Raw genomic sequence first — 16,287 nt, forward strand, 5'->3', positions numbered from 1 at the left:
ACCATCAATATATATCATAAGGCCATAGTTAAGAGTATTTTTATTTATGAGTCACACTGCCATGTTGGGTTAGTACTGATCCACCTATACAATATTTGGTGAGCAATAAGATTAATGTTTTGTGAACCTAAATTATAGAATTAGTGAATAGAAAAACGACTGCAAGTAGTGGATTGCTTTGGTAGTTAGAACTTTCCTCTTTGTTCCTCGTGTCTCGGGTTCAAACCTTCCCTCACCCCTCCAGTGTAGAGAAATGTTGGTAATTCTTTCCCCCATTTGACTTCTTGTTTATTTATCATTTTTCAATTGAGATTAGAATAATAATGTAGATGTCTGCGTGGCCACATTAGTTAGAGCGTACGTGCTCTCCTTAGAGTTCAAGTCCACCTCATGACAATTTAGATTGGTTTAAAACGGTCCGGTTACAATTTCGTACTATATAACATAGAACTTGTTTTAGAAATGCTTTTAAAACTACTAAAAGCGCTATCGGAAAAAAATGTTTTTGGGTTTCAAAAGCACTTGAAGTGCATTTAGGAGAAGCACCAGTTATGTGCTTGAAGTTTAAAAAGCACTTCCAAACACACCCACAACAGAAGAAGAAAGTAGGTTTTGCAGTAGACAATTACATCCACACTCACCCAAATTGCGTAAATCTGTTTCCACTAACTAATTAAACTGTAACAACTTGACACCATTTTACACACATTAAACAGATACAGAAACCCAACTTTCTTATTCACCCGCTCATAACTACTCGGTTTCGAAACTGTACATCTCTAGAACCCAGCTCTCGGCAACGGAAAACCTGCATGGAGGAATAATCAAGCTCTAACATACGCGTTTATGTACACGTTCACAAATTTTTCAAGGCTGTATACGCAGAAGTATGGATGTCGCAGCACTCAGCATCCCACGAGAAGTCCATTTCCATGGCATCCGTTATCTTTCTCTTCCACTTCGACGGGTTGTTTTTCTTCAAATAACAGCAAATTTCAACAACTTTAGCATCTTGATAATAATTGGGAGTTTAGAAGATAATCTGAAAGTTTAATGACCAGGTAAAGAATCGCATACAATTTCATCCAGGGCTTGGCTTAGAGTCATATTTCCAAACGTAGAGCTGATGAAACGTGAGAAATTAGTGGTCTCGTAGTTATGCTCGACAAAGTTCCTGTTCAAAGTTATAGCCAATGAGACATTTATAATTATACTTTCAAATGAAATAACAGCACAAGAAAATATAAACATCTGTACGTTTTCATTCCGAATAAGAAAACTTACCCAAACCCCTCGTCGTTGGAGTTTACTGTAATTGGAGCAGCTCCGTATTTTAAAGCTTTTAGCTACATACAATGAATAATTGGACATCAGACAAGGAAAATTATTTCCGTAAGTACATTTCTCCGGAAATTTTAAAAAGTATTAAAATCAAAACTAAAAGGAAACTAATACTAGGGAGACGGAAAGAGAGAACTAACTGGAACTTGAAGGTCCGGGTCATGAAAAGATTGGCATAAGATAATATCAGATCCCGCGAAAACCAAATGTGATAACGCTTCATCATTCCCGTCTATCAATTGTACATTTGCCTCCTGCAGCCAAAGGAGAACACAAAATATGTATAGGTGACGCGAAAGGCATGCAAAGATCAAAATAGAAAAGCAATATTCTAAAATGATTTGCCACAAATGTCATTAACACAATGAACAAGAGGCAACCTGTACCTTCAAGGGTTCATGCAATGATCCCAACTTGTTTACACTTGATATTTTGCCAATCCCCATGACGATGAACTGTAACAAGACACTTAACCATCACATCCATGAGAAACAATCTAGAAAAACAACTTAAATACCAGGTTCTTTAAGGAAAGTTTTCCGGAAGAAATGGCTAGTTATTTCTTCCCTTGCTACCAAGCACACTGACCATTTTTTTTTTTTTTAAATTACCCTTTGCACATCGTAAAGGCGTTCAGCAAGTCTCGGCCACTAAGCCATACATTTTTCTGATGAGAAAAGAAAAAGGGGAAGTAACTACCTGTACATCAATCCTGCTATTTTTCGAAAATATTTCCCTCAGCTTCTCCAGATCAACATCTGATACTTTAGAGAAGACGCATCCAACCTGATAAAATATTCGTAATTTGTTGCATTTCCAGTAAAAATCAGAAAACAAGTATAAATCCTTCCATAAAAAACATAGGTAAAAGAAACATAAAATGAAAAGAAAATTAAGTTATTCTGAAGACAAGGCTTCCCTGAGCAAGCAGTCCCATACCATAGATTAATTAGATTAATTTCTGAAAGACAATCAAGGCTTAACTCGTAATGTGGATTTTGTCAGATAAGTTAACACACATCTAACCAAAGAATGTTAATTTTGTCCGTGTTTTCAAATTTTCACCCACCTAACATGGTTACCTAAGAAATAACAGGTCGTATCACACCAAGTACAAGCTAATGAAAACTAGGTGTTCACAGCTCAGATAACCTCAGATGCATACGTACAAGAAAAGTAGAAGCATGCTCGGATAACCCAAGGTGCTGCTGCAATGCAGCTTTGCAGACTGTTTTCCCTTTCATATCCTTCGCATTATACTGTACAGGAAGAAAGTTGTCCGTGGACGGATCCCAGGTGGAGTTGTCAAATCCACAAGGGGCAATAATCACTTTGTTTCTGAAAGAAAATGGGAACACTAGGTGAATTTTCTTTCAGTGTAAGAAACCAAAAGAATCTGCATGAATGTTTGAGTGAGCTACTTACTTGTGAATGTTCAAGGTAGGATCCAACCCATGACTCAGACTCTGAATAACCCTGCCTTTTGAAAGTATGGATGACATAATGACAACTTTATTGGAGTAAACAACTCCACCCTGCAAATTTATAGAAAATAAAACTTCCAGGGGAATCCATGCCGAATATCAAAGGAAACTAGGGCTTCCAATAAAGAAGGGACTTTGAAGTATGGGAAATAATATTGAATAACAAATGAAATGAGCTGGAAACCAGGACACCATAGCAATGCTCTTTTTATGTGTTCTCCAAACTTATAAATGGAAGCTGAAATTTGAGGGAATACAATGAAAAAGCAAGCACAAAAGAACTAGAGCCTATGTATTGCAACCGTTATAAATAAATATACTTAATTACCTTGGCCTCCTTCACAATTGTATCAAAACCAAGCCAATTTCCGTTCAGTTGAAAGTTGAAATGATATATTGATTCTCATTTGAATATTTTAAATTTTATGTATCTACAATCTGAATTAAACAGTAAATCATTCATAAAGTCACCACGTCAAGGCTGGAATGCATTCTTATTTCACATCATACTCAGGAAAAACGGAAACAATACTCAAATCCTAACCCATGTTGTTACATTGTCAAAATTGGAAAAATTGCGGGAAGTTTCTCAGACATAAGATAAAATAGTGACTTTAACGTCAGAAGGCTAATACATGCAGTCATTGAAAAATATCTATCCAACTGTGTATATTATGCGGTAGTTACATGACATAAGATATATAAAGGACGGTGAATTCCTGTATTATCTTGCAAAAAATTATCAAGAGAAGAGAGACAGAATAGCTATGGAATATACCTTCAAGATATTAACAAGATGTGCCTTGTTATTATCTTGCAAACGATCAGGACGGTGAAGTCTAGCAGGATCGAGTCCGCATAACTCTAGTTTCTCTGGATGCTCAAGACACTAAAGTATCGAAACACAAAGCATTATAAATTGGATCCATGTGAGCGTGTAAAGTTAAAAAGAAAAATATACAGCTACTTGCCTGTGAGTTGAGGTCATGGCATGTCAAAAGAATTCTTGTACCTTCAAGTCCCTGTACAGATGTGGAAAAAAAATTATACGGTGGCACGAATTCCATGCCAAAAATAAATAAATGTTTTTCTCTAACCTGCAACCACAAGTTGGGAAGGGGCAAGAAAAATACAACAAGATACATTAGAAAAATTGACCCTCATGTGACGGAAAACTAAAGCAGCCTGTGACATCAGTACTGTGATGGACATTTAAGGTACTTAGATTGGCTTCCATGTTGACCACATAAAGTTTTCTGCCTTTCCACATCCTTTACAAATTTCCTTAAGCAAGGTGCAAGTTGTATAATGCAGGACAGACATGTTACCACATAAGCAAGCTGTTAGCATCATACCATCTTCCCCACTACATATTTTCCATAATTCACACTGAGACATTGCCCTCAAATTATATCCATAGGAAAAAGAGCTTCCTTATTCGGTCCTCATTAAGTAGCTAATTAAGTTATAACATCTCAACCAGGAATCAAATTTTAAGTATGTATGGCTAAGTACACGATGGGCTGCGCACACTTAGCTACTTATTAGATCACTCTGTACACATGCATTATAAATTTGTGTAAATATATATTAAATAAGTCTTCCAAGTTGCATTGCATTAAGTTTCATCAAATGAAATGAATTACTTGCAAATTTATTCTTTGAAAATGAATATTAAAAGAAAGGTTCATGCTTGGGAGCAAGGAGAAGGATGCGGTAGTACTTATTTAATGGTATTCAATATAGAGCAAAGAAAATACAGTTTTAAGCTGTACCTGTTTAACAGTAATATCCCAGAAAAGTGGCCCAATAATAGCAGTCTCCCAGTTGTGGATATGTATCACATCAGGACGCTTTCCAGATTTTACAATATAATCCAATGAAGCACGGGAGAAATAGGTAAACCTGAATGCATCAAATACATGAACCATCATAGAAGAAATTGTTCATGGCAGAGCTAGATACCATATTAGATATAATCTACTAAATATGGAGATACGGCACCACAAAAGTTAGGCCTTTTCATGTATAGAGAGAGCAAGATACCCATGAGTATCTGAATTCATGATGGTTTTAAAAGCCCAAAGTGCTCAATATAATTTTATTTCTATGAGAGCACACTAGTTCAAAGTAACCCACTTTCAGTTCATAATACTTTAAGAAAAGGCCAATCTTACCAATCTTACAATCTTATGAATATGAGTGAAAATTATACTGACCTTTCAAAGTCATCTGAATAGCCATATAGCCTCTCACGATTGAAAAAGGATGAGTAGTATACTGGTTGAATTAAAGTAACTCCAATGCCATAGACAATGCTGCATAACAAGTAGATAAAGCTAGATAAATACAGATTTTCAAACATAACACTATAACAACACAGATGCTTTTCTAATAAAAGAGCTAGTTGGAAGTTAGTTGGTACTTTGGATCTAGAACACAGATGCGCACACGCACGCATGCACCCAAACAGACAGACAGACAGACACATGTGAAGGACCTCACCACCACACAGTCCAAGTTGATCAACGTACTAATCGGGGTTTCTTAATTTTCCCCTTTTAGTCTTATGATCCTCAGCAAGAGAGGGCCCATTTAAAAAATAAAAAACATAGCCACGATAGGCTCGTGATCATAATACCATGGCCAGTTAATGGGCAATACCCATGAGCCTGGTCAAGTCTGACATCATATGTTACTGTTAGAACTCAAGTTGTCACCCAAACGGGGTTAGCCAAATGTTGTCAGCGGTGTACCTTGAACCCAGATATATTCAACTATTCCAAACTGAATTTTCTAAAGCAGACATAAATATAGTGTACAAAGAAACAACTCAAGCTTACCCGGTCCAGATTTTGTTCCCATGCAACTGACCATTGTAATACGAATAACATTCTGCCTCAATTTCTTTTAGGCCTTGAACTTTGTTTAAGTCCAAGCTTGAAAACCTAATCACAAGGTACAGTCATGAACAAAATCATTAATAATTGTCTAGTTTTCTAGCAAAATTTATTAAAAGGTTTATAGGAACTCGTGTACAAAATAAAGTCCAACCTTTTCATTGAATGCACTTTTTCTCTATAAACCATCATTTTAAGAAACCATTAGATCCTTCTTTCCCAAAATTATATCTTCGGAAACAACAATTTGAACAAAGAAAAAGAGAATATTCACATTTTCCATATTCTGCAATCCTACAGTCTTTCTATCTTCATGACCGCACATTCTAATGAAATAAGTGGCAAGTCTAGAGTACTTCAGATCCCATGAGAAAATAACAGACCTAAGTGAACATACATGGTGTAACTATCTCTTCCATCAGCATCACTACATCAGACTCGGTTTCCTCTATCTCCCTTGGCCATTAGGAATGCGGCAGGCAACTGAATTAAGCAAGAGCTACCTAGTAGATTTCTTGGACTACACGAGGATATGTCAAAAGCATACTACTGCCACAGGGTACCTACAACAGGTTTCACTAAACCAATATTATAGTCACAGTTTCATCTTTTCTTCTAGTTACCAACTTATGATCATCCACGAATACTCATAAGAGCAATTTTTGTCTTAAAGTTCTCTATCAAAGAAAACAATATTTAGGTCTTCCATAGTTAAGCACTCTGAGTAAAGAGAAACAAAAATTACAAAGGAGGTCCCATAATTACTTTGGAAGTATCACCTCCACCAAATTCCCCTTCCTTTGTAGTGCACAAGACAAGCCTGTCACATATGAAGCCAAGGATCGGAAAGAGACCAGGGGTGCCATTTCCGTGCATACATGGACAATGTGAAAGCCATTCCTGAAAGTTTCAAAATAAAACATAACATCACTTTTTGAAAGAGAAAGAAGCGACAAAAAGAATGAGAGTAAACTGCCAATCTCCCCCCTGAACTTTCACCAAACTTTTGATTTACCCCCTAAATTTTTAAATTGGAAAATCAAGGACTTAAACTAATTTTTTTGGCCGATTCCCCAAAACCACCCCCCCCCTGCCGTTAGTTTTCCATAGATTCCAGCCAAATAAATGTTAACTCTTATTGCGTGCACACCACATGACTTTCCCTTGAGAACAAAAACGTCACTTCGCTAGACCTTCAGATGCAAAAGCTATAGAATCACACAGATTTGCACAGGTCAACATTTCAGAAATCTAGGGTTTTCAATTATTTTAAAGAATGAAGCGACCTAACTACCTAATATGTTGTGCATATGTTTTCATTTAACAGAAATTTGGATGGAAAAATGAAAAACTAACAGCAGGGGGATATCGGCCAAAAAGTTTCAATCCTTAATTTTCCAATTAAAAAGTTTTGTTTTTTTTTTTTTTTTTTGGGGGGGGTGGGGGTGGTGGAGGGGAATTGAAAGATTGGCATATTGTCTTCCAAGTGTTCAAAATGTAAAACTTTGTTTGTCAAATATGCAAACCACTACCTTTTGATTCTCTTGGAGAAGTGACGGAGTTCAGCTAGAATCTCAGTGTCTCCTTTCTGCAGCGTGTCACTAAATACTTCAGGTAAGCTAAATTTGTTATCCATAACCAGCCTTCTCAAATCAGATGCCTCCACGGTGGTAACCATTCCATTGAGGACCATTGAATCTATCCGAAACAGTAGCTCCCAACAGCTTACCCTATCTGGTTTACAGTACATCAACAGAAAGACATTATTAAACTAACCCTCATGAACTCTAAATACTTCTTTCACTTTCGAAGAATATGATCACCGACCATTGTCCAAAACAAGTAAAACAACAAAGATTTCATCACATAATAGTACATAAGCCTAAATTACACCTTTAGTTCCATAGTTTAGGCTCAATTCCACTGTACTTTTTATAATTCCAATTTCAATAAGTTCATTTGTATAGATTAGTTCCCCAACATTTTCAACGTGCTCCAAATTTACATTTCTGTCACATTGTTTGACAAAAACTTTCAAATTATAACCAAAGCATGTTCATCATGACCCGACTTCAAATTGTTAAAAACACCACACCAAATTCTTAGAGTTCAGAATACAAGAAATATTAATACTTATCAGGGATGATTAAGGTACCTTGAGGTCTTGCAATGGCAGCCTGCTTTTCCAGCTCCAGTTGCTCAATCCTATCCACCAACAGCTCTTTCTCTCTGGTGATTTTGTTGAGTTCTTCTACCGCCTTAACTCGTTGCTGGTTTAACTGCAGAATATCTGAATTTTCATTCCAAATTGCAATGGAATTAAGACAAGTTAAAAATAAATAAACAGAAAGAAAAAAAAACACAAATAACATGAATTGCAATCGAGGAGTTTGGTTTTGGCTTACTCTTCTGAGCTTCTCTGAAGAGTTTCCAAATGTCTTCGGCCCGAGAGACGGACTCCGCATTTCCATCGCCCTTAAACCTGAAATCAATTGAGATTGGAGTGATTAGATCAAAGTAAAGCAGAAAATTGAGGTTTTAGAAAATAATGATAACAATTAAGTGATTGACTGACTTCATTTCTGAGGAGGAGGAGGAGGAGGAGGAGGACGCATTGACGGCGGAGCAGCAAACTAGTGGAGTTGGAGGTTTCTGATGCGGTGGTTGCCACTGCCACGGGCGGAGGATCGAGCTGCTCATCAGCGCCTTCATTTTTGCAACCAAACTGTGCGAGTAATGGAGGAGGAGACGATAAAAGTCGTGATTTTTCTTTTCTGTAATTTATTAATTTTGACTTAATTAGATTTGAAATCACAACAACTTTTATTAAAATATTACTTACCTGCATCCGCAACCCAACCGTCTAACTTTACTGAATTCGTTCTTTTTTGTTTTTTTTTTTTTTTGAAACCCAACAGCCGATTATATAGAAGCCTACAGGAGGCAAGCAGCAGAACAATACCAGGCAGTGATAATGGAGATACCACAAGACCCCCCCCCCCCCCACCAAGTAGAGGCGTCATCCCCATCACCACCATACCCAAATTAGTGAGGACACGGTAGCCCATCATTGTTCAATACAAAGACCAACGAAGATGGAGGCCTTTCGACCCAAACAACATCACACATCTCCGGAAAATCAACCGACGCTAACTCATGCGCCACACAATTAGCTAATCTAGGCACCCAAGACCAACGGCACTCAATAAAATCCCTCCCCAATTGCTTAACCCGAGCCAACATAGGGAAAGCCTCCCAACTACCCACAGACATCGAACTAGAAAGACATTTTATAGCTTCCAGGGAGTCAGATTCCAAGATGACATACCTTAATCCCAAAGCCGCACCTAACTGGCATCCATGCATCAACGCTGTGGCCTCCGCAGCAGCCGCCGAAAGAGCCCTGATAGCGTACCTCGCGGCTGCCACCATCCTTCTATCCTGTCCTCGCGCAATTACACCGGCAAAACCCAATTTTGAGGCCTTGGACCAGCTAGCATCCACATTAATCTTCACAAAAGGATCGACCGGAGCACACCACCGCACAACCTGATTTTCCTTCCTCCCGTCGCCCACCTTTCTATATCCCGCCGCAGCCCTTGCACCAAAGAAAGAGCTCACCGCCATAGTGATCGCAGCCAACACTTTTGGAGGACATAAGGGCACCCCCTTGAACACAAAATCACATCAGGCCTTCCAAATACACCAACACGTAACCACAATGTAAGATCTCCTCCATTTCGTATCGCCCGTGGTGCACATGTTCGGGGAGAAGACCGCCTGGATCCAGTCCACCCAATCCGGGAGAGAAAGCCGATCCACTTTGTAACCCAACGCCCCACCAAACCATATGGGTTCCACCCAAGAACAGGAGAGGAACATATGCTCCGTGGTCTCATCGTGGCAGCAACATATAAGACAAGTGGAGGTCTGAGAGGATCTCCTGCGGAAAAGAGCATCCCGAGTAGGAAGACAACCATGCACAGTAAGCCACAAAAAATGCCGCAGCTTGGGAGGAACCTCCAACTTCCAAATATCTTTCCATAAACTCCTGGGGACCCCTCGGATAGAAGGCCGACGAGTATCTCTCAACTCTAACGATCTATCTTGCAGCCATTTATATCCCGACTTGACCGAGTAACACCCGTTCTTATTAAACTCCCAGACAAGCCGGTCTTTACGACTTAAATCCCCCAGAGGCGTCTCCTCAATAGCCTGCATATCCTCCCCCGAAATGATAGGTTGCAAAAATCCAAGGTTCCACCTCCCCGACTCCGGGCAAATAAGATCTCGAACACGTAAGCCAGGAGTGACCGCAACCGGTCCAAACGGCACCGGATGTCCAAGGGGCAAGGAAGGAAGCCATATGTCCTGCCACACCCGAACCTCCTGACCCCCCATAATCTGCCAGTGAGAGCCCTCCCTGATCAAGTCCCTACCACACAGAAGGCTACTCCACGCCCAAGACGCCCGACCACCCTTCTTCGCGTCCCATATCGTACAATGGGGAAAATACCGAGCCTTGATAACCTGAGCCCAGAGCGATTCAGGTTCAGTGATTAATCTCCAGCATTGCTTAGCAAGCAAAGCATCATTAAACTCCTGAAAGTTTCTGAATCCTAAGCCTCCCAACTCTTTCGGAATACCCAAAACCTCCTTAGACACCCAATGAATCTTATGGGCTCCCTCCTTACTTCCCCACCAAAATCCAGCCACCAACGCATCCAACTCATTACAAACAACTTTGGGGAATTTGAAGATACTCATAGGGTACGCCGGAATAGCTTGGATTACAGCCTTGATTAAAACCTCTTTACCGGCCCGGGAAAGCGAACTTTGTTTCCACCCTTGTAGTTTTTCCATAATTCTTCCCTTCACATAAGCAAGACCACGTTGCTTCGATCGGCCCCAAATAGCAGGAACCCCCAAGTAGGTCCCTGGATTATTAACCACAGCCATGCCAAGAGATCCCCCCAACTGATCAGCGATCCCCTTAGGCACATTTACTCCAAACCCTAAACCCTAATATATGTATATTATTTCTTTTGATAACGGGTTAAATAGTTAGTTGTAGAGATTATTTTCTGTCGGATTGGATCGGCAACAAATATTTCAATACTAATTTAGAAAAGTTTTGAACTCAAATATTAGTTTTAATTTTGAGTTATCATAATTTTTCAGAAATTTCGAAACATAATTTAGATGTCCTACAGTTTGCAAGACTTTGACCAATTCATACATGATATGCAATTCATGCTCATGGTTCATCTCAAACCATCATGTGAAGACCACTTCATGCACCTAAACTCGAAATTAATTTTGATGGCTCGATAGTGGGTTCTAAAACTGCTGCTGGGTTCGTCATTAGAGATGCTAATGGTTCACCGTTGTGGTTGGCGCCTACAATCTAAGAGAAGTTGCAATTTTTGTTGCTGAAGTTCTTACTCTTCGTGATGCTTTGAGATTTTCAATAGTCAAAGGTTTTAAGAAGGTGTGTGTTGAAGGAGATTCCAAACTTATTATTGATGTCATTTTGAACAAGTGTAGTACACCTTCTGACAATCATTGACGACATTATATCTCTTGCCAGTTCTTTTTCTTTTATCTCTTGGTCACATGTATTTGTGAGGTGAATTTTCTTGCTGATATCATTACTAGTGTTGACCACTTGATACAGGATACTTATATTTGGGATAGTCGTTTCCCATTACTACTACAAATACATTTTTGCTTGATTGTACTGGGAGCAGTTCTATACTAGAGGTTTTTCTCTTTAATTAAATTTCTTTTTAATAAAAAAAATTTAATAAAAAGGACTTCAAAAATCATCAAATAATTTTATTTAATTAAAAAAAACATAAAATATAAACATGTGTCAACGCACATCCCCCCAACCCCACCCTCCTCCAATATAATTAAATAAGAAAAATACATGAAAATATTATATTATGTATGAATTAGCTAACTATAACGACCATTTTTGGATCTTTCACAAAGCAAGATAACACAAACACACGTCAGGTACTATAATCTTGTAAGGTGTATTTTGATGCATATAATAAATAATATATAAGAATGATATATGTATATTTCACTTGTACCTACTTAAGGCAAAAGAAATAATATACATATATACAAAGTGTAATACCGTTAAGTTTCATAAATAATGTAGTATCATTATGTTTTCTAAACAGTGTGGTAAGTTTCATAAACAATGTAGTAAGTTTTAAAAACAGTGTAATAAATTTCATAAACACTATAGTAAGTTTCATAAACAGTGCAATAAGTTTCATAAACAATGTAATAAGTTTCATAAACGGTGCAATACCGTTAAGTTTTATAAACAGTGTAATAAGTTTTATAAACAATATGTGTGAGGGCACGAGGGTCACGTGCGTCATTTTCTTTTTAATCTTTTTAATAAAAAAATTATGTCTTTTTTAATTAAAAGTTAAGTTCTTTTGTTATTTTTATTAAATTTAAGTCTTTTTCATTAAATAAGTTATAGCATGATTTTTTTTAATTAATAAACTTGACCCAAACCTTTTTCATGAAAATTTCTCAAAAAAAAAAAAAAAGCTTTAAAATTTTTCATGCAATCTTGCACTTGATGTACTCTTGAAATTTTTGTTTAAGAATGCAAGTGCTGCTGCAGGCAAAAACGTATTAATGAACTTGAATGCCTCCTGGAGGATGTAAATGGCGCAATGTGAACTGCAATGGGAAATTTACCCGACTTTCAGGATGACAGTTTTGCGGACAGGTTGAATGAAGAAGCATGCAACGGTGATAAGGTAGTCTTTATCCTTCTTTTCTCTTATCCTAAGGAATATCTTGATGCTGTTAGTACATTCAGTTCTGATATGTTTCTCATCTTGTTTGTTCATTCTCCTAGTAGAACTCTGTTCTAACCTTTGCACTCGTATGCTAATACTTCTCTGTATTACTAAATACCAATGTTTACAAAATCACAAATCACCTTGCATTGCACGGATGACAAGTATTAATACCTGACTCGCAAGCTAAGGTTAGCCATAACAGCTATAACCAACTCCTAATATCCATCTAACAAACACTAAACAACTAAACCAATGACTACATGACACTTGGCAATCAATATCGACAGATTATTTTTACAATTATCAGCATCGTATCATCTACCCTCCCTGCCTTCGAGTTCAGTAATTATCGTTGCCCATCATTGGACTTCTGTCCAATTGTCCGTACATTTCTGTTGTATTTGTACCCGTATACGCACAGACACATGTATCAGTGGTAATCACTGATTTGAATGTATTACTAAATTACTCTGATAATTGCATGCTTGGAATTTTGTTAGGGTTTTAGGCTTTTAGCTGTGCCTCTTTGTAGCTTTGGTGTTTAAGGAGTTATTGTCTTTGTTATTTTATCGGGTTGGAGATTTTTGGCAATCTTTACTGTTATTGAAAATCAGAGTGCCTGCACTTGCCTATAAGCATGGTTTAATCTGCAGAGTTTCGGTCAAAGTTATATGATCCGTCATTCACATGTCTCCTTTCACTAGAAAATTCTTAGTACAACATTTATACTGTGTATCCAGCTTAAATATCCTCCTTTCTTTACAGTTTTGATTTCACTGCTTGCCTATTTTGAAGGTGAACCCTTAATATCTCAGATTGCCAGATTATCCTTTATTTTACAAGTTTTTCTATTCATTTCCTTATCGAGTTTGCTATGGTTGGAAAATAGGAAGAGGAGCGGTACATAGAGTGTTGAATGCATATTTCTGTCGCAAAATACTATGATTAAGAACGTGTAAAATTTTTCGGGAATGAGGGAGCTATATCTTTGAGTTCTAAGATATTTGGCTGATCTTTCCATCACCTAATTTTCTCTTCTTTTTTCTTTTCTTCCTGAATGTTCATTCCACACTAAGTATTCCGTTCCTAGTTCAGATTTGCATACTGCTCAGTAAAATTGTTACGCCAATTCTGATTTCTTATGGTTGATGATAAATTCGAAACACCTCATAGTGATGCCTAACTTCTATATGAGGAATTTACGTCATCATTAACCATCCCAAAACCCATCTGACAAAATTAGGTGATATTTTACACTTCTGTTAGCTTGTTTTCCTCACCAATCCGATAGTGAAGGTCTCAAAGTTGTTCTTGAATAGACCAGCCAACTTCATCGGTGTCTAATTGTATGCATTCTTGTCCGACCACTGCGAAACCCGAAAAAAAAAATGAGAGAGAGAGTGAGAGAGGCAAGTCGGATTGGAACTTCCTATTCTTACCAATTCCAATTTGAAAGTCATTGAGTTTGGAACACCCAAATCAAATTAGACATTTGAAATTGGGTTCGGAGTTGGACTATTAGTATTAGGAATACGTTGTTCTGAATTTTTTTGAAAATTCTGAGAATTCATGTAAGGGTGCTACTGTACCCACCAACTTGGCAAATTTGCGCACCCACCTTATATTCATTTGTTACGAACATTTGCACTATTGGATAGGTGGGAAAGTAAGACTGGTGAGTACGAACATCAGCACTTTTCTGAAATTGGAGTCAATGTTGAATTCAAGTAGTGTCGGCTTAGAATTGGAAAGCAATTATCATTCAATTTTTTTGGATCCGAATTGAAACCCTTTGTTCGATCTGACTGTCCAAAATTCAGGCCTTGTTATGAAGATATTTGAAAGTGTATTCATACCTTCCACCAAACCAGTCAGTGTTGACGAGCCATCCAGTACTTGCACCATGCTTCTGTGTCTTCTCAGTCAACATTGCTGCATACTTAGTAGGATGCAACATAAAAATGATGCCCCAAAGCAAGCTGAGAATGTTGCCTATGGCTCCTTAATACCCTTTTCGGTTCTAGCAACCTTGTAATTACTCAATAATACAGATAATAATAATGTATTTGATGGGGTAGGCTGCACGATCGGATATGAGAAATGATTTTCACACTCTCTCGTTACCTGTAAGATATTTGTTTGAATAACCCACCACCCGGGCACGGTCGTGTTCATTTGTTTGAATAATCCACCACCCGGGCATGCTCGTCGAACACGACATTTTCCAACACTGCCCCAAACTTGATGGCATTGAAAATGTCAGGCTCCTTCTCCCTTGAGAGGTCAATGCACTTGGTATAGCAAGCACCTTCGATGTTCGACACACCAGTCTCACTCCAACAGTGCTCATCGTCTCCAATTAAGAACCTATTGTGATCCGTTGACGGAGTTGCCTTTCTTGTACCTAATTATTCAAACATGCTAGCAAACATTTATCAGAACCAACTAGCCTCTTAGCATGCATCTACGATCAAACATCAGTTGGTTCTATATCCCGACAATCCAAACAAGAGCACGACATCTCCGTCTTTCCCCATATTGCAACCAGAAGGTAGGGAGAGGATCTGTCGCTTAGGGATGAGATAATGCATAAAACTGAAGAGGCCCTGCGTCCATGGATCCGAGGATGACCATTTCTTTCCTAGCAAGATTGATGTCTATGCTGGTGGAGGATGTCACGTGTTGAGTGTAACGATTGCAGGGAAACTGTCCGGCACTGTAGATGGTGAAGTCCGAAGTTCCAAATTCTCCGGCTCTTCAGGAGTGGGTGGGATGCACCTGCAAACGTACACTAATGAAGCTCATGCACGAGTTTTACGATGACATCAAAATCAATCGTTCGTGAGTCTTATGTATCTTCGTGCAGGTTTCCGACGTGGAACATGCCTCAAAACTTGCATGTTGTGCATGAACAATGAATGGAAAGCCCTGGCAGACATGATCCGCACTTTGATTTTGTTTTGTAGATCGCATCATCCCAGTTCAAGAATTGATCATTTAGAAAGACCTGCAAATCAAAAATTCAAGACACAAACAATGATCTTGTACCCTGTTGAGAAGTACGACACCATCTTCGCTTGCTACCAATGAGGGAGGAGGGGCACTTGCAAAAAATACATTTTTAACACTTTAGTCAAATTTTTTTTTTTGATAAAATACAAAGTACATATAGTGTGTCATACATTCTCCACTCACTTTTGGTGGTAGTGAACCCACTGGCTTTTTATAGCCACTGAAATCTTGAGCTCCAAGTCTCACATCACATCCTTTGATTTTCTCCAGAGTCCACAAGTTATTTGATCATTGTAGTGAGATATTCATGTTGCATGCACATTTTAGCTCCACTTTCCCATGTTTAGGTTAATTGCTAAAGGATTTGATTGCTTGGCTCCTGCAAAGGTGAAATGGATTTGAGTCTAAATATTACATTTTCTGTCTCCAATGCATCGGAAACTTGAAATACATTTTGAGTGAAATTAAAATATTTGAGTTTCAATATAAGATTTGAGTCTAAAACGGCGCTCACACCAGTTTAAGAAAAATACAAGTTGAGAGTCAGGTGCCCCTTAGCTAGAATATAGTAGGCATTCTATTATAACTCCTAAATACTGTCCAAAACTACTCAATTTTGTAAATTGGTGACTGGAAACTGCCTTCTTTTCTTTGTTTCCCTTTAAATTTGTGTCCAGAATTTCAAATTAACTTCGAAACAGATGAATTTTG

General features: G+C 38.1%; 2 protein-coding genes and 1 pseudogene across 2 annotated transcripts; all 3 read right to left on the reverse strand.

Moving 5' to 3' along the window:
• Positions 1-481: 481 nt before the first annotated feature.
• Positions 482-8,489, reverse strand: LOC137720348 (probable starch synthase 4, chloroplastic/amyloplastic). Its single transcript, XM_068459407.1, has 18 exons — positions 8,301-8,489; positions 8,131-8,207; positions 7,881-8,015; positions 7,258-7,459; positions 6,491-6,625; positions 5,669-5,773; positions 5,045-5,143; positions 4,601-4,730; positions 3,797-3,847; positions 3,604-3,714; positions 2,767-2,876; positions 2,511-2,679; positions 2,041-2,127; positions 1,728-1,796; positions 1,482-1,595; positions 1,285-1,346; positions 1,078-1,174; positions 482-976 (listed from the first exon to the last, which is right to left on the reverse strand). Exons 1-18 carry the CDS (start codon positions 8,435-8,437, stop codon positions 857-859), a joined length of 2,010 nt encoding a protein of 669 aa, XP_068315508.1. The 5' UTR covers positions 8,438-8,489; the 3' UTR covers positions 482-856.
• A 281-nt stretch (positions 8,490-8,770) lies between these two features.
• LOC137719839 (uncharacterized) lies at positions 8,771-9,352 on the reverse strand. The gene has a single exon (XM_068458845.1). The coding sequence runs from the start codon at positions 9,350-9,352 to the stop codon at positions 8,771-8,773; it is 582 nt and encodes a 193-aa protein (XP_068314946.1).
• Positions 9,353-14,380: 5,028 nt separating this feature from the next.
• LOC137719840 (phosphoenolpyruvate carboxykinase (ATP) 1-like) lies at positions 14,381-15,748 on the reverse strand (annotated as a pseudogene).
• Positions 15,749-16,287: the final 539 nt, after the last annotated feature.

Source organism: Pyrus communis, chromosome 16, assembly GCF_963583255.1.
Source record: "Pyrus communis chromosome 16, drPyrComm1.1, whole genome shotgun sequence".
NCBI classification, from domain to species: Eukaryota; Viridiplantae; Streptophyta; class Magnoliopsida; order Rosales; family Rosaceae; genus Pyrus; species Pyrus communis.